Source organism: Dermacentor albipictus, chromosome 3 (genome assembly GCF_038994185.2).
Source record: "Dermacentor albipictus isolate Rhodes 1998 colony chromosome 3, USDA_Dalb.pri_finalv2, whole genome shotgun sequence".
Lineage (NCBI taxonomy): Eukaryota > Metazoa > Arthropoda > Arachnida > Ixodida > Ixodidae > Dermacentor > Dermacentor albipictus.
In genome coordinates this window covers 185,774,469-185,793,580 of record NC_091823.1, presented here as the reverse complement: position 1 = coordinate 185,793,580, position 19,112 = coordinate 185,774,469, and the positions used below count along the sequence as shown (strand labels likewise).

The 19,112-nt window shown below is 46.9% G+C and overlaps 1 protein-coding gene across 49 annotated transcripts in view; it reads left to right on the top strand.

The window, feature by feature from the left end:
• Nucleotides 1-7,093: 7,093 nt before the first annotated feature.
• LOC139057671 (collagen alpha-1(I) chain-like) overlaps nucleotides 7,094-19,112 on the top strand; it is a 309,476-nt gene continuing 297,457 nt past the window's right edge. For all 49 annotated transcript variants that reach the window (XM_070536341.1, XM_070536339.1, XM_070536338.1 and 46 more), the window contains exon 1: nucleotides 7,094-7,346. In XM_070536341.1, coding sequence (XP_070392442.1) covers nucleotides 7,132-7,346 — 215 coding nt within the window. In that variant the 5' untranslated portion in view covers nucleotides 7,094-7,131. The remainder of the gene's footprint in view (nucleotides 7,347-19,112) is intronic.

Below are 19,112 nucleotides of genomic sequence, written 5' to 3'. Positions count from 1 at the left end.
ATACGCATTGGATAGGCTCTGCAATGCTGAATACTGAAACTTCTCGTCGATGGACCTCAAGTCTAGCTACTGGCAAACAGAAGTCGACGAAAAAGATAGCGAAACGACTGCCTTCATCAAGCCAGACCACTTCTACGAGTTCAAGGTTATGCAATTTGGACTGTGCTTGGTGCCTGCAACGTTTCATCACGTGATGGACACGGTGTTAACAGGAATGAAGTGGCATACCTTTCCTGTTTCATTGGACAACGTCGTCGTCTACGCTGGAAATTTCGACGACTACTTCAGGCAGTGTGCGACAGTACTCTACAAAAGAACTCATCAAGTCATCAGGGCTCACTCTGAAGGCGGAAAGTGTTGTTTCGCTTACGATGAGCTTCTGTTCCTTGGCCACATCACACGCAAATCTGCAGTCCACCCCGACCCGCAGAAGAGAGCTGCCGAGAGGGAAAACCCGCAGGCCGACGTATTTCAAGAACTGAAACGACGCATGCAGTCGCCGCCGGTATATGCGCACTTCGACGTGGACGCCGATACCGAAATCTGCACTGGCGCCAGTAGCCTGGGTCTCGGTGCCGACCTGGTCCAGAGGAAAGACGGACTTGAACGGGTGATAGCTTACGCTAGACGATCGCTGTCAAAAGCGGAAGGCCCTTATTCTGCGACTGAAAATGAATGCCTCGCCATCATTTGGGATACAGAAAAATTACATCCTTACCTATTTGGCGGGCCATTCAAAGTCGGCAGCGACCGCCACGCGTTGTATTGGCTAATTCAAAGGACCCTTGAGGCCGGCTGAAGTGGTGGAGCCTCAGACTGCAAGAATATGACATACCTGTAATCTACGCAACTGGCCACCCTGTATACGCAATGCCTCATGACTTCGAGCGTACCGGAATCTTGGAAGAGCGCTAACATAATCCTAATCCATAAGAAAGGGGACGCCAAAGATTTGAAAAATTATAGACCGATCAACTTACTGCCCGTTTGCTACAAAGTATTTACTAAGGTGATCGCAAATAGAATCAGGAACGCCTTAGACTTCTGCCAACCAAAAGACCATGCAGGATTCCGAAAAGGCTACTTAACAATAGACCATATTCACACTACCAATCAGGTGATAGAGAAATGTACGGAATAAACCAAGCCTTATATATAGTTTTCATTGATCACGAGAAGCGTTTGATTCAGTTGAAACCTCAGCAGTCATGGAGGCATTATGGAATCAGGGTGTAGACGAGCCGTATGTAAAAATACTGAAATATATCTATAGTGATTCCACAGCCACCGTAGCCCTCCATAAAGAAAGCAATAAAATCCCAATATAAAAAGGCGTCAGGCAGGGAGATACGATCTCCCCAATGCTATTCACAGCGTGTTTACTGGAGGTATTCAGAGACCTGGATTGGGAAGAATTGGGGATAAGAGTTAATGAAGAATACCTTGGTAAGTTGCGATTCGCTGATATTGCTTTGCTTAGTAACTCAGGGGACTAATTGCAATGCATGCTCACAGACCTGGAGAGGCAAAGCAGAAGGGTGGGTCTAAAAATAATGTGCAGAAAACTACAGTAATATTTTACAGTCTTGGAAGAGAACAGCAGTTTACGGTAGGTAGCGAGGCACTGGAAGAGGTAAGGGAATACATCTAGACAGGTAGTGACAACGGATCCGGATCATGAGCCTGAAAAAATCAGAAGAATAATAATGGGCTGGAGTGTGTTTGGCAGGCATTCTCTGATCATGAACAGCAGGTTGCTATTATCCCTCAAGAGGAAAGTGTAGAACAGCCGTGTCTTACCAGTACTCACGCACGGGGCACAAACTTGGAGGCTCACGAAAAGGGTTCTACTCAAATGAAGGATGACGGAATGAGAAATGGAAAGAAGAGTGATGGGTGTAACGTTAAGGCAGAATAAAAGAGCAGATTAGGTGAGGGAACATACGCGAGTTAATGACATCCTAGTTGAAATCAAGAAAAAGAATTAGGCATGTGCATGACATGTAATCAGGAGGGAAGATAACAGATGGTCAATAAGCGTTGCGGACTGGATTCCAAGGGAAGGGACGCGGACGAAGGGGGCGGCAGAAAATTAGGTTCGCGGATGAGATTAAGAACTTTGCAGGGACAATATGGCCACAATTAGCACATGACCAGGGTATTGGAGAAGCATGGGAGAGACCTTTGCTCTGCAGTGGGCGTAACCATGCTGATGATGATGATGTAATCTACAAGCCCGGACGAAAACACTCTGATGCCGATTGTCTATAATAATTATCATCAGCAGCAGCCCATTTTATGTCCACTGCAGGAGCAAGGCCTCTCGTTGCGATCTCCAATTATCCCTGTCCTACGCCACCCGATTCCAACTAGCACCCGTGAATTTCTTAGTTTCATCGCACCACGTAGGCTTTTGCCGTCCTCTACTGCGCTTTCCTTATCTTGGTACCCGATCTGTAACCCTAATGGTCCCACAGTTATCTAACCTGCGCATTACATGACCTTCCCAGCGCCATTTTTCTCTTAATATCAATTAGAATATCGGCTGTACCCGTTTGCTCTCTGATCCAAACCGGTTTCTTTCTGTCTTTCAAGGTTGCGCCTAGCATTCTTGGTTCCATCGCTCTTTGCGCGCCTCTCAACTTGGTCTCAAGTGTTTTTGTCCGTCTCCAAGTCTCTGCCCCGTATGTCAGCAACAGTAAAATGCACTGATTAAACACCTTCCTTTTCAATCATAATGGTGCGCTGTCTGTCAGGAGCTGACAATGTCTGCTGTATGCAATCACTCTTTTTTATTCTTCTATGAATTTCCTCTTCGTGATCAGGGTTCTGTGAATAATTGACGTAGGTAAACGTCCTCCTTCACAGACTCTAGAGGCTGACTGACGATCCTGAACTCTTTTCCCTTGCTCGGTTATTCACCAATATCTTTGTCTTCCGCATATTAATCTTCAAGCTCACTTTTACACCCTCTCTGTTAGGCTCCTCATTCATTTTATTGCAACTCCTCTGCCGTGTTGCTCAATTTTATCGGAAAACCAAAGGTTCCTGAGGTATTCGCCGTCTATCCTTACTCCTAAGGCTTCCTTGCTTATTAGCTTTAATATTTCTTCCTAGCACCCAGTGAACAGCATTGAAGAGATTATGTGTCCTTGTATGACCTCTTTCTTTATAGGTATATTCCTACATTTAGTGGGGAGCCTTAAGATAGCTGTGGAATCGGTGTAAATTTTTTCCAGGATATTTACGTCAGCGGTCTGCACTCCTTGATAACGTCTTACCTCTATGTCTGCTGGTACCTCTACTTCAATGCCTTCAACGACTTTAATGTCAGGGTAGGTCACTAGATAACGTTCTTGCGTTAAACGTTGCCAGGCTCAGATTCCAATGGCGGCCTGCCGGATCTAGAGATTCTTAGCACCCTCTGCTGCGTCACAGGTCTGACCACCACTGTGGTTAGTTGCTTCGCAGCTGCTGGGGACTGAAGGCCGGGGTTCGATTGTTGTATTCATATAGGAGGTCGTGGCCAAATACTGCACCAGGGTGGCCAATCCTGCTCTGGTGAGGGATTGCGTTACTGGTACTGGTCATCGGGATCAGGCCACACTCCCGGCCTGTTTATGCAATTTAATCAACACGCGGATTTTTTTTAATCTGGTGGAAAATTGCGTGGCACCGAGATGCGAACCACGGTCCTCTTGCAAGCGAGGCGGATGCTCTACCTCTACGCCACCAGATTCCACAGCTACGTCAGCTCTTTTCCAACGGACAGGAAGCTCAAGCTTCGCATTGGGGACTTACGCTCCGACGATGTGCCCCTCGGAGTTCGGGGTACTCCTCAGGGCGTCGTCATCGCCCCCCCCCCCCCCCCCCCGCTGTTTAACATCTGTATGATTGCTCTTTTCGAGAGGTTGCACGCGTCGAGGGCGTCAAGCACGCCATCTACGCTAACGACATCACCTTATGGTGCTCCGGTGGCTGCGATGGCTGAGTCGAAGAATCCATGCAGGAGGCGACCGACGTGATCGAGGAGTATTTGCGCCCCACCGGACATCCATGCTCCCCCGCCAAGTCGGAGTTATTCCGTTATAGAAAAGAGAAGGCAGGCAGATTCAAAGATTGCAAACCAGTCTCCGAAAGCAGCATCAGTCTTCGTACTTGGAATGGGGGCGTGATACCCAGGCTCGACGTTATACGGACAACGCTTTTCGTCTCGTTCGCAGAATAGCAAACCGTCACCGAGGAATGAAGGAACGCAATCTCCTCAGGCTGATGAATGCCTTCCTACTGTCTTACTTCACGTACACAATATCTATGCACAACTGGCTCAGACCGGAGCGAGACAAGCTCAACGCTCTCATCCGCAAACTAGTCAAGAGGGCTCTCGGGCTACCCATCAGGACCCCCATACGGAGGATCTCCTCAAGCTGGGGGTGCATAACACCGCCGAGGAGATTGCCGAAGCCCAAGAACAAGCGCAACTCCCTCGCCTGAGCACCACAGCGGCAGGTAAATACATCTTCGAAGAGCTGGGTTATCATCCTTTGGGATTCCCGATGGTCAGTACCCCGATCCCTAGTTGCATTTGGAACAAGTTCGAAGTTGCCCCTGTGCCCCGAAACGTCCATCCCGTCCACAACGAGGGCAGACGCAAGGCCAGAGCAGCAGCCATCCTCGAACAGATCAAGCAACGAGATATTAGAGCAGGCTTCGTCGCCGCCGCGCAGTAAAGCGATGGGAAGACTTTTGCCGTCGTTGTGGTCGACTCAAGCGGCAAGATTTCCAATAGCGCCTCCATTCGCACTTGAGACACTGGAGTCGCCGAGCAAGCAGCCATCGCCCTCGCCCTGCTAGACGGTTGTGGGTCCGAGATATATAGCGATTCCAAAACAGCAGTTAGGACTTTTCAGAAAGGTTGCATCTCCAATTAAGATGGCAAGCTGGACGAGTTTGTGATTGAACATGTTCCTATGGGTGTGCAGCGTTCCGGGTTGCGTTGCCCACCCGTAGGAACATGTTGCATCTCCAAGCAAGCTGCTCGTTTTCTTAGCAGCTCGAGTCCATATGCTCTCAAGCATCATTCAATCCACTGGATTCTTGCTCAAGTAAGGTCGGTCGAGGGTGCTCCCCGAGCCTCTATGAGTGTGCTCACGAGGCTGCGCGTGACCTCACTGACCACGCTTCCTCTGCAAGGAGCACCGACTCCCCTCCCAACGGCCACGGGGACACTCCCGCTACTCACAACGAGATTATTAGATTCTTCTACATGTCTAGAAGGGTCTTTCCCCCTCACACCAAGTTGATTAGGGTGCAAGCCGTTTCGCTTAGATTTCTGCAGACCAGCACATATCCGTGTCTGTCCGTTCTCCACGAGGCTTTCCCGGACGTGTATCACGACGACGCCTGCCCGTCCTGCGGGCAGACCTCCACTCTAGCGCACATGCTCTGGGAGTGCGGGTCGACATACCCCAAGTTCATCAAGGAGAAGTGGGACTCGCTTCTGCGTAGTTCCAATCTATAAAAACAAATCCTGGCTGTCCGGCGTGCCAGGTGCCGACGTGGGACTAGCCGGGTGCGCGACGAGGTCGTGCCCTCGCCGTACCTGCAATAATGTTTCTTCACTCACTCACTCACTCACTCACTCACTCACTCACTCACTCACTCACTCACTCACTCACTCACTCACTCACTCACTCACTCACTCACTCACTCACTCACTCACTCACTCACTCACTCACTCACTCACTCACTCACTCACTCACTCACACACTCACTCACTCACTCACTCACTCACTCACTCACTCACTCACTCACTCACTCACTTACTCACTCACTCACTCACTCACTCACTCACTCACTCATTCACTCACTCACTCACTCACACACTCACTCACTCACTCACTCACTCACTCACTCACTCACTCACTCACTCACTCACTCACTCACTCACTCACTCACTCACTCACTCACTCACTCACTCACTCACTCACTCATTCACTCAACCAGGCACTCAATTAAAATTCTGCCTACCGCAAAAAGCCGATCACCTAGAAAATAAATACTAACTACCTGTCTAAACTAGTTAACTCGCAAATGAGCCCTGCCAATCTATAGCAGCAAGCCAGAATAGACCCGGCCACTACGTCACTGACCTGCTCTTTCGCGAGCACTTCACCTGACTAGCCTAGATCTTAAAACTAGCCTAAACCTGAATTCTCAAAATAATAAAGGAAAGAACTCACCTATTTGCCATAGTCATGGCGCTCTCGCAGTCGTCCGTACGTCCGGCCACCACGCGTAAGGGTGGTCGATATGCGCGGCCACTCTCGGGCGTGCATCGACGCGGTGGCTGCCTCCAGTGACATCTGATCGATCATGCCGTGCACTTCAACCACGCCTTTTTGTTCGTCTGCGCAGCGCAAACCACAAAAGTGATTTCGCACAGACGAAGATTTATGTTTGCTCACAGTTGCAACTTGCAAGTCCTGATCCGTTTGAACACCCCGCAGCGTGGGAGGATGTGGTGCGCCCTGGGCCGTGCATTGGCGTCACAAAGGATTGAATTGGATACGGAAAGCAAGGTCGCTGGCTATCACGTGGCGTTGTCCAAGATGGCGCTTTATTTTCTGTTGCATAAAATGGATTACAAGCGCACGTCTAGATACTTCAAGGACAAATAAGTTTTGAATATTCGTTTTACTTTATAAAAGTGACGAATGGGTGCTTTTGTCTCATTACCTTGAATTCGGCCACAGGGAGCTGCAACTACGAAAGCATAACTAAAACGTGAAAATCACTCGCCTATCTGCTGTGGTCTCGCGAGCAACTCGCAGCGGAGGGCACCGTAAAGACGCTTTCGAACACTCTGCTATTCTTTGGCACTAGCGTCACCTGACAGTTCGGTGGTGTGTCTCACTTCATCCCAACAAGTGCAGCGTCTTCTATGATGATCGCGTTGCATTCGCTTATTATTGTTTCAAGTGTTGAACGCCTTTTTTTGTATTCTACGGACCGCTTGTTGGCTAATCCACCACTGTGGGTATGTGCCATAGTTTGGGAATCATCGTCAAAGTTGGTTCCATGTTTGCTAGAAATGAAGAAGCGCGCGAGCCGCCAAGGGCGCGGCAGCCGATGGCCAGACGGGACGCAGTGCTGCTGCTGCTGCTAAGTGCGGCCACCAGCGTTGTCAGCAGCGACGTCCTTCGCCAGAATGTCTCCCTCAATGTGGACCTCGTGGGTGTGCGGCTGTTCAGGCCACTGGCTGCGCTTCCCGATGCGGCCGACGCTCGTCGACGCAAGCTCGTCGTGGTGCGCCGCAGGAGGCGCAAGAATGAGGACGACAAAAGGTACGCTTGTGTGTTCCTTGGTCTGTGGAGGCTCGCTGGTATGACCCATGTTTCCAGGCGGCAGCTATATAAGGGCTCACATACCGGAGTCCATAATGTATTATGGGGACAACAATTGCCTGTCATACCACCTTTCATACATCCACCACTTTTATTTTTATTCCTGTTACTTCAAGCGCATAAGAAGAAAAGAGGGAATGGAGCAAGAGCAGTACGAAAAACTAGAGCAATGTTTACGCGGGAAGTTGAGATAATTTAAGCACAGGTTCATAAGGTTCACATAGATTTAGCATTGCGTGACATACGCCGCATGCCCAGTGCGTAAGCGATGTTGTATTTCTTGCTTGTGCATCCCATTGGTTCTCTTCTTGTATTTGGTTTTTAATTGTGCCACGATACTTTGGCAACAACATATTAGCTTTAATTCTGCATTATCCGAAATCAGTTCTTACGGATACAGCATAGAACGAGATTGATTCGTTTTAGTTTGCGAGGACTCGACGACGTGGACGTTTAAGAAAATAAATGCGGTTTTATGGGCAAAAGAACAGGGAAAAATTAGTGATGGTGCACGCGCACCCCCCTGAACGCGGCTACGACACCGAGCTCCTTCTTGCGCAACATGCGACACAAGGTTGCCAGAATACGTGAAGGCTCGCAACTTGTACTTGAGGAACCTGTAACTTTGTAAAACATGGCGGCTGTAGCTGCTACCCGCTGCGAATTGAATTTGGCATTGTTGCTGTGAAATTCACTTCGTTTGTGGCAAATGACTCTATAAACGGCTTTCGCTTAGTCTGAGGCTGCTTCGACGACACAGTTTTCGAGATCGCTTCTTGTTTCGAACGAGTCAAAGCTTAATGAGAGAAAGGATAGATTGCAAAAGGGATGTTATGACCGCCCACTTTTCTTTTTGAAAAAGGAAAAAAAAGGCAAAGTGAACAAGATAATACCCATAGCCAATGTTTAGGAACCCTTATTGTGAGGCTTGTTTTCGTAGGCCATGTCGTTTCCCTGTTTTTATTGCTACAATCTTCCAATCGCCTCTTACTAATCTATATTGCGAGCATGTTTACTTTCCCCCTGCTCTCGATGAACCCGAGGGCTTCAAGGAGGCCGGTGGTGCCTAAATCGACCGCTCGGTAGATATCTTCACATCTTTATCGCAGCAAGCACGTGCTTTTTCTTCATTCTGATATCTTGCTTTAAATGTGCGTGTTCTAAGACATCCTGATATCGCTTGTTTGTTGTTATATATTGTTTCTTTCCTGATTTCGTTAGTTTCCTTTGCCTTAGTTACCCACAGGAGGTTTTTTTTCTACTGCCGCCACCAAGGAGATTACCTAAGCCTTTCTGAATTTCTGCTTCACGTTCTTTTTCACATGTTTCTTCCCTTAAAGGACGCATATTTGCTGGTAAGCCTCCTAGTTTATTTCCTCCACTGTGAATCAATGTTTTACTTTCCAAATACCTAAAAACTATCCCAGCCCATTTATTTTCTTCCATATTCCTCAGTCGTTCATCATAATCAATATTTCTTCGAAACTTCTCCAGTCCATATCATCCTGCCCAGCTTTATTTGTAGTATTCCCGTGAGCGCCCAAAACAAGGCATCCCACTGACCTTTGATGGCCATCGAGTCCTGATCGTACCCCTGATTTCAATCAAACAACCACAGTTCCAAATGTAAGTCCTGGGACCATTACACCTTTCGACATACCCCGCAGCACCTCGTACCTATTGTATCCCCATAACGCTCTGTGTTCCACTATGGCCGCATTTCTCTTCCTCTTTGTTGTAGTTGTCTTTTCCAGTGCTTCCATATACCTATTGCCTTCGTTTATCCATATACAAAGGTATTTACATTAGGTTAGCCTAGGTATTTCTTTGCCCTTCACAGTGTCTGTCCCCTCTTTTCATTCAATACCATAACACCTGATATTTTAACGCAAAATTTCAGACCTAAATTCCTGCCTGCCTGTCCACAGATATTAACCAGACATTGCAAATCACTTTGCTTGCTAGCTAGCAACACAATGTCGCCCGCATAAAATAAACCTGGAATCTCCTGCTCTACTGCTGTACCCGCCTGCTTGTAGAGAGATTAAACCTGATATTCCTTCTAGCGCCCTCACTATCCTCACCATGTACAGCATAAACAGCAGCGGGGATAAAGGGCACCCCTGGCTCAGTGCCTTGTTGATATCAACTTTCTTCTCGCTCCTCACTTCTTTCCATTCAAGGCAAATTGTATTTTGTAGGTAAATCTTTCTCTCAGAAGATATATGCAATCGTCGCCCAAGCCTTCCCATACAGAATATCCCACAAAATCTGGCAGTCTGCGTTCATGTACGCTCATCTAAGGTCTAAAAACTCCACATATACCGGTCTCCTTTCTACTATGAATACTTCAATAGACTGAGTAAGGACAAATAAGTTATCATCCATACGCCTATCTATTGTGAAACTATTCTGAAGTTCTTCCAACATGCCACTATTATTTGCCCTTACTTGCTGCTTTAGTTTGATTGGCTGCATTGCTAACCTATATATTACCGATGTAATGGTCAATGGTCTATGTCGTCACGTAAAAGTGACGGTAAAGAACGCAGTATCAATAGTGAGAATGACGAAACTAACCTTTATTGGGTGAACCTGTGCCCACAAAAATAGGCTGCACTTCAGGCACAATGATAGCGGCGAACACAGTCGGCGATCGTCGAAATCTGATGTGCGGCTTAAGCGCGTCGGCTTCTCTGCATCAACCATCGAACGTTTCACAGTAATCGCTGGTTCCTGCGTGTCTTCCAGAAAGTTCTACACCATTGGCGTCGCGCATACATCCAGTCAGTTTACAGAAGGGTCGGTTACAACAAACAGCGGATGGAACTATCGATAACATTCTAGAAACTTCAATGAACGCATGAGCGCGCCACGCTGAGCGATAACATTTGTTAGACGGTGAAAATGCGCTCACTGGAAAAAGATAAATAATATCCACGTGTCAATGCCCCCTCTCAAAAAGCAACGTCCCGATGCTACAAACATAACACGAGGGCAAAGCACAAAAGGACACTTATCAAAGAAACGAAGTCCAAAGTAACACATTCCAAAAAAGAAAGTCCAAACACAAAGTCCCAAAGTTCATTAGTGCTGGCAGGATGGCTTAAGTCGCACAACATGGAATATTTCAGGTCGTCAGCGGCTCCGCTGTGATAGCGGAATGCCGTCTGGTACGACCTCATAGTCGAGTGCGCCAATGCGCCAATGCGTAGGGTCCCAAATAGCGGCATAAAAGCTTCTCGCTAAGTCCTCGTCGCCGTATTGGGGCCTAAATCCAAATACGGTCGCCTGCCTCGCACTCGACGTAGCGTCGTCAAAGGTTGTTGTGCCGACTGTCGGACCTCTGCTGGTCCTCGATCAGTAGGCAGGCGAGCTGTCGGTCTTCGGCGCGCTGAAGATAACTGGCCACGTGAAAATTCTCTTCGTCGGAGACGTGCGGCAGCATGCCGCCGGGAGTTGTTGTCGCGTTCCTGCCCGTAACCAGCTTGAATGGCGTCATCTGTGTTGTTTCTTGTAGCGGCGTGTCGTAATAAGCGAAGGTTGCGTATGGCAGGACGGCATCTCAAGTCTTGTGTACGACGTTGACGTACATTGCTAGCATATCGACGTGGATCTTATTCAGGCTTTCTGTAAGACCGCTGGTCTGCTGGTTCTAGGCCGTTGTCCTCCTGTGGCTTTTCTGGCTCTATTGTAGAATGGCTTGGGTGAGCTCCGCTGTAAAGGCCGTTCCCCTGTCGGTGATGAGAACTTCTGGGGCACCATGTCGCAGCACGATATTCTTCGCGAAGAGTTTTGTCACTTCGGTGGCGCTACCTTTCGGCAGAGCTTTCGGCTCAACGTTTCCTTGACAAGATCAACTCCGGACATCGTCATGCGCGACGGTGCTACTGACGTCGAGAGATTTTCAGTGCCACCATCGGCAACGTTGCCTTGCGACAATGCTATAAAAGAAGAAGCATCATGGATCTTCGCCAGTGGGCACGGCGCGGGCATCGTGAACATGCGTCTAAACACCCGTTTCTGTTTCTTCTGCAGGTGAGAAACGATCGCCCCGTTCACTGTTATAGAAGTAACAACGTATGTCAGCTCTTTGTGCCGTGCCCACGGCTAGTGTTTTCACTGTTTGCCGCCCCATACCACCACTGTATCGGGATGCTTCCATGCCTAGAAGCCTAGAAGCCTTTGTGTGAATTACGGCTGGTGAAATGCGGTGATGTCGAACGGAATCCGGGTCCCATGAATGATCAACTTGCGGAGATGCACAAATTAATGAAAGACATGCATGAAGTTCAATTCTCATTGAAGCTGCACAGATTACGATGTCAAGTGACATCTTAGAGCTTAAGAATCGGCAACAATCACTTACTAACGATAATTCGACCATAGTTACGCGCCTATAATTTGCCGAAAAGCGGACATCTATTTTGGATTATGTACAGTGCGAATTAGCAACAACGCGCAAACTAACTGAGCAGGTGGAAAGCGAGGCGCTTGGGCTACGCGCGCGTCTTGGAGAAGCAGAAGATCGCTCTCAAAGGGACAATTTAGTATTTTTTGGAATCGTTGATAACGGTTCTGAAATGGCGCAGCAGGCAGAAGAAAATGTTTTAAGTTCCATTTGCCAATCTCCCTAAATAACTTTATCTGCCGATAACATTTCGCGCGCGCATAGGATCGGGCGATTTTCTACCAACAAAGTTCGACCTATTATAGTAAAGTTTTCCACCTACAAAACAAAAGAAACGGTTTTTTCGAAGCGTCACATGCTCAAAGGAAGCAGACTGGTCATGCGGGAAGATTTTTCAGCCTACACTCGTCGTATTAGAGGGAAACTAACTAATTATGCCAAAGAACTTAACTGCCCTTTGAAACTGCGCTATAACAAATTAACTGCTAATGACACATGCTTCGGCTATGATTGCAGTACTGACGCAGTACATGAAATACGGTCATCCAGGCGAGCAACCAATGCAGCAAACTTCTCCCCGCGGCGCCATCGTTCTGGTCGTGCACTTGCTTCCTCGGGAAGCTAGGAGAAAGGCAGGGATGGTGGCGCTTCCGCTAACAATAGCAACCTGATTGTGCTCTCTACTAACGTTCGCAGCTTTTTGTCGAAGGACCCGCCGTGGTTGCTCAGTGGCTATGGTATTGGGCTGCTGAGCACAAGGTCGCGGGATCGAATCCCGGCCATGGCGGCCGCATTTCGATGGAGGCGAAATGCGAAAACACCCGTGTATTTTGATTTAGGTGCACGTTAAAGAACCCCAGGTGGTCGAAATTTCCGGAGTCCTCCACTACGGCGTGCCTTATAATCAGAGAGATGTTTTGGCACGTAAAACCCCATAATTTATTTTTTTTTGTCGAAGAAAGATTAAGTGTGCGCATTTATTAACGATTCTAACGCTGATACGGTCGCGTTAACCGAAACATGGCTTTCTGATCAAATAGCAAACGAAGAGCTGTTTTGCTGTGAAAGAAAACAAAATATTTCGCTGTGATAGGTCTAATCGATGTGGCGGTGGCGTTCTTCTTGCTGAAAATATGGAAGTTGAAAGCTACGCTATTGATATAAAGTCTAGTTTGGAAGCAACATGGTGTTGCCTCAACCTGGCTTTTAAGAAACGTTGTCATTGGTGTATGCTACCGCCCTCCTTCTGGGTGTTCCAATTTTCATGACGACCTTCATGATTGCCTGAATCACGTAAACATTTTGTTTTCCGGAGCGCCAGTCATTCCACTAGCTGATTTCAATTTTCCGAACATTATGTGGTCAAATTCGTACTCATTTTCATCGCCTAATTCAGCTGAAGCAGACCATTTCCTTCACATTTGCTCTGATTTCGGTTTGACACAGCCGGTTCAATTTCCTACCCGCGTTACAAATAATACATCTTCAATTGTTGAGCTTCTTTTGACATCAACGCCGGAAATTGTATCTTGTTTGTCTAACACGCTTGGTATCAGTGATCATGTAACTATACAGGAAAATATTTCACTGCCTTTCTCACGCGCGCGAAAGCATTTCAAAACAATACGCGACCACAAAAAAGCAGATTTCGACGCAATTAACAATGAATTATATTCCTTTTAAATGAGTTTTTGTCCGATTACTTTGAACGATTTGTGCAAAGCAAGTGGGGCTTATTTATTACGAAACTATCAGAACCAACCTTTAAATACATTCCTATCAAGAAAGTTTTTTCGAATACGAGCGCCCCGTGGTACAACAGATACATAAACCGTCTTTCTAACCGTATCAAAGAGCTCTATCACGCTGCTATCAAATCTCGGTAGGATAAACGTTGGTCAGCCTATAAATATGCCACCACAACCTACTTATCTGAATTGAAACGATCTAATTTTTTGTTTTTAAATCGTACCCTTCCAGATATGCTAAAAAATAACTCTAGACAAATTGGGAGTGTCATACGGGGCAATGAGCATAGTGCGATAGCTTTGCTAACAACGGAAGGACATCCAGTGCCTGACGTAGAATGCGCGTCTGTCTGAAGTGATACATTTGTTAAGGCTTTCCCTCGCCCAGTAGTTACAATTGCGCAACATGCCTTGCCATTACGTCATTACATGCCCATGGACGCCATCTTCATTCTGAGAGTATCCGTAGAGTTATTAAGAAACTGAAAAACTCGTCATCATGTGGTGTCGACAGCATCAGTACAAAATTCTTGAAAAATGCTATTGAATACTCCTCTATCATTTTGGCATGCATTTTTTCACAGTCCCTGCAGCTATGTAGCCTTCCGGAAGACTGGCTGATAGGTAAGGTTGTGCCAGTTCACAAGTCTGCGGTAGCACACAATCCATCAAATTTCCGCCCAATTTCACTCACATTTGTTCCATGTAATGTTTTTGAACACATTATCTTCACTCACCTTGTCAATTTTCTTGAGTCGTACCCGTTTTTTACACCGGCACAACATGGCTTCCGCAAATATTTTTCTTGCGAAACACAGCTTTTAGTCGTTACTAACGACCTGCATCATTTACACGATTCGGGATTCACAATAGACTGTATTTTTTTTAGATTACTGCAAAGCATTTGACAAGGTTAGTCATCATTTACTACTTCTTCAGCTCGGCCAGTTAAATCTAGATGCTAATGTTCTAAACTGGATTCGAGCTTTCCTTTTTAGCCGTACTCAGTTTGTTTCCGCAAATAACCTTGATTCCCCAGTCCAGCCAGTGCTTTCGGGAGTTCCCCAGGGGTCTGTATTGGGACCCTTACTTTTTTAATTTTCATGAATGACCTACGCGATAACATTTCATCAAAGATTTGCCTATTTGCGGATGACGGTGTAGTTTATCAGAAAATAACTAATCAAAACGATCTTGCCTTACTTCAGACCGACTTAAATACCATACATTCCTGGTGTCAAACGTGGCACATGGAATTGAACATTTCGAAATGCAAATCAATGCACGTGTCCCGCGCCACATTAGCATCACCACACTGTCATCTTGATAATACGCCTCTTGAGTCTGTTTCAGCTTACAAATATCTCGGTGTTAACATTTGTAGTAACCTATCATGGAACCAGCATGTGAGGTACATCGTCACTAAAGCTAACCGATCACTTGGGTACTTTAGAAGAAACTTCTATATGGCACCCCCATCACTTAAAAAGCTTCTCTATACAACTTACATTCGTCCGTCACTTGAATACGCATTATCTATCTGGGATCCCGGTGGTACTACTCCGATAAACCAACTTGAAAGAGCGCAGAATCGTTCCGTTCGCTTCATCTTATCCAATTATGACCGCACAGCCAGTGTTACCATGATGAAGTCACTACTTAGCCTTGCAAAACTTACAATTCGGCGTAAAATAGCCCGGCCCGCTCTTTTTTATAAAATCTACTATCACAACAATAATCTCCGCAATCAGTTCATTGAATCCCCTCCTTTCATTACATCTAGAATTGACCACCTCCAAAAAGTTGATGTTCCTCGTTGTAGAACTGTAACCTATTCACATGCATTTTTACCTAGAACCACCTCCGAATGGAATCAGCTGACACAAACAGCTACAGCTATCACGGATACAACGCGCTATAACGATTTCTTGAATAACATGCTTAACATTTCTTAATTATTTGTATTTAATTTGTTCTTCTGTTTTTTTTGCTTATTGTTGTTTTACTTGTAGATGTTCAAATTACTCTGCTTTATCTTGGATGCGGCTGTTTCAGTTCATTTTTGTATTACGCTTGATTGTTCATGCTATTTTTGTGATTGTACCAACTGTTTTTCCAATTTTCGTCTGTAATATGCCCCTCCCCTCTGTAATGTGCAAACCCTGAGGGTAAAATAAATAAATAAAAATAAATAAACCCCATTTCAGTCTCGTTCTTACATATCGAGGATCTCGGATACGGCAACATTGATGCCTTTAGGCGGCATGTACGAGTTTATTGACCAGTTGCCTTCACCGAGAAAGATCACCTACTCGTGACGCCTGCGGCAGAAAGGCTGTTCCACATCCGTCATCAAGGTTTGTGAGTGGCTAACACTCCCAAAGGGAGTAGAGGGTGCCAGTTTAGACGTGAATGGACCTGCTTTATGGGGCTCCGTGGCAGTGACGAAATCATAAATTTTTGTGCACGATTTAAGCTTGCTTCTGTTTTCTATTTGCTTATTTTTTTGCCTTTGAATAGTAAGTGCGTGTTTTTCCTTTTCTATCCTTTTTTTGTCTCTCGTATTCCGGGCGCGAGGGATGGTTGGAGCGTCTTTTCGTGCCACGTGCTTCAACACGTGCAGCCGGATGGGACGTTGAGTGTTTGTGGTCTTTAAATGGTAGCTTGGAAGTGGCAAGACAAATAGCTATTAGTGGTTTTACTGTGCGTGTTTTGGTAGGAGAGTGAGAGCGTGGCCGCGTGGTTTGAGTGCGTGCGAGAGTGTCATATCTTCGGTCTCCGCGGCACTGCTTTTGAAACAGAGGTGAGAGGTGCTTTGGGACACCTTGAGGATTTGGATCCCATGAGTATCGGTTTTTGCTAAAAGGCATGTGCTCTGAATTGATATAGTATTTGCATCAGTAGTAGCATTATTATAGTATTATAGTATTTGCAAATAGCCGTGCAATACATGGCGATAAAGACGGGAAAGTAGGCAGGGCGCGGGGGGTCCCTAAGGCAGATGAGAAGACGGATCAGAATAGAGAGGGCATCGAATCAACTGGCACACAATGTGATCTCTATACTAGGCTGCAGAAAATGAAGGCTTTCTAGGAAGAGCTTCTCAAACAGGTGCAAGAGCTGAAAAATGAGCTAAACAGGGAGCGTGATGCACGGAAGGTAGTTGAAAAGAGACTTGAAGCACCCGAGGAGAAGCTGAACAGGACCGCCATTGTGAACGAGAATGCGCGCGACAATGGAACGCAAACCCCCGACACGACAGGCGAAGGAGTGTCAGCAAAGTACGTGGGATGCATGCAGCGTGATGAAGGGTTAGCTGGAAAGAGCTGCACCTACCTTGAGGACGCCACACGGAAAAAGCAGGAGCCCTGTGGACAATGCCCGTTGTCGAGTCCGAATCACGCGGAAAAGTACAAAGGGAGGAAGGGAGAGGTAGGAGAGAGTGAAAGGGTGATTATCGCGGGTGACTCAAACCTGGCTAGTTGCTCAAAAGCGATTGTGGAGAGAGTGAAAGGCGACAAAAGAGCGGCGGTAAGGACATTTGCAGGGCGCACACTGGGTTCTGTCACGGAGCTCGCGGAACATGCCCACGTGCGCAACCTTGTCATAGTAGCAGGTGGGCTAAATGACGTCCTAAACAGGAAAGGCACTGCACTAGCCCAGCGCTTGGCTAAGGGGGTGGATGACTTGCGCGAGCTATTCCCTCAGGTACAGATCGTGGTGTGCACGGTGCCGGAGGTGCTTGTAGGTGACAGTCACGTACAAAGAGCTGTAGTGGCTGCTAATGAGGCCATATGGGACATGAGCCGAGAGAAAGGCTTCGAGCTTGTCGAGTAAACAGGGAAGTGAGAAGGTGTGGGGGTTTTAAACAAGACGAGATCCACCTAAATTACAAGTTGGCACGAGAAGTGGGCTGGTGACTTGGTGGTCGCGCTGTTGCTTCTTTAGGGGGCCTACGGGCACTCAGCAGGCCGAGTAGATAGTACTGAAGATGGCCCCTAGGGGAACCTCAGATGAGCATCACCGTCGTTAACAAAAAATGAGGAATGAAAGAGAGCTCTCCATGCAGCAGGCTACATAAACATGCAAGGCGGCAGAAGAAAGGGAAAGTGGGTAGAGATCGAGAAGAAGTTGAATAGAGAACAAATAGGGTTGTATGCCGTTACAGAAACGCAACTTAGAAACTCAGAAGAGCTGCCAGTTATTGAGAATTTTGTTTGGGAAGTGTGGGATGGAACTAAGTCGGAAAGAAAGGGAACGGGAGTTGGAAAGCTCATCCATCATGGAGCCTAATCATCATCATTATCATCAGCCTGGTTACGCCCACTGCAGGGCAAAGGCCTCCCCCATACTTCTCCAACAACCCCGGTCATGTAATAATCGTGGCCGTGTCGTGCGTACAAACTTCTTAATCTCATCCGCCCACCCAACTTACTGCCGCCCCCTGCTACGCCTCCTTTCCCTTGGAATCCAGTCCGCAACCCTTAATGACCATCGGTTGTCTTCCCTCCTCATTACATGTCCTGCCTATGCCCATTTCGTTTTCTTGATTTTAACGAAGATGTCATTAACTCACGTTTGTTCCCTCACCCAATCTGCTCTTTTCTTATCCCTTAACGTTACACCTATCATTCTTCTTTCCATAGCTCGTTGCGTTGTCCTCTATTTAAATAGAATCCTTTTCGTAAGCCTTCACGTTTCTGCCCCGTAGGTGAGTACTGGTAAGACACAGCTATTATACACTTTTCTCTTGAGGGATAATGGCAACCTGCTGTTCATGATCTGAGAATGCCTGCCAAAAGCACCCCAGCCCATTCTCATTCTTCTGATTATTTCCGTCTCATGAACTGGATCCGCCGTCACTACCTGCCCTAAGTAGATGTATTCCCTTACCACTGCCAGTGCCTCGCTACCTATTGTAATTGCTGTTGTCTTCCGAGACTGTTAAACATTACTTTAGTTTTCTGCAGAATAATTTTTAGACCCACTCTTCTGCTTTGCCTGTCCAGGTCAGTGGACATGCATTGCAATTCGTCCCCTGAGTTACTAAGCAAGGCAATGTCATCAGCGAATCGCAAGTTACTAAGGTATTCTTCATTAACTTTTATCCCCAATTATTCCCAATCCAGGTCTCTGAATACCTCCTGTAAACACGTGGTGTTCTTATAGGAGGTTGTGGCCAAGTACTGCACCAGGGTGACCAATCCTGCTCTGGTGAGGGAGTGCGTTACCGGTTCAGGTCACGGGAATCAGGCCACACTCCAGGCCTGTTTACGCAATTTTATCAACACGCGGATTTCTTTTTTTTTAATACGGTGGAAAATTGTGCGGTACCGGGATTCGAATCACGGACCTCTTGCACGCGAGGCGCGTGTTCCATCTCTACGCCACCGCTGCACCTGGACTGGAAATGAGTAAATTCAAAATGTGAAGAGCATCTTTGTTTATGAGGTACAATGAGTGGGAAAAAACTTGGCTGGGCGTTACGTATTAGTGGACCGCAAATAATTGCACAGAGAACAAAGAGTTAGTGGAATGCATGCACGC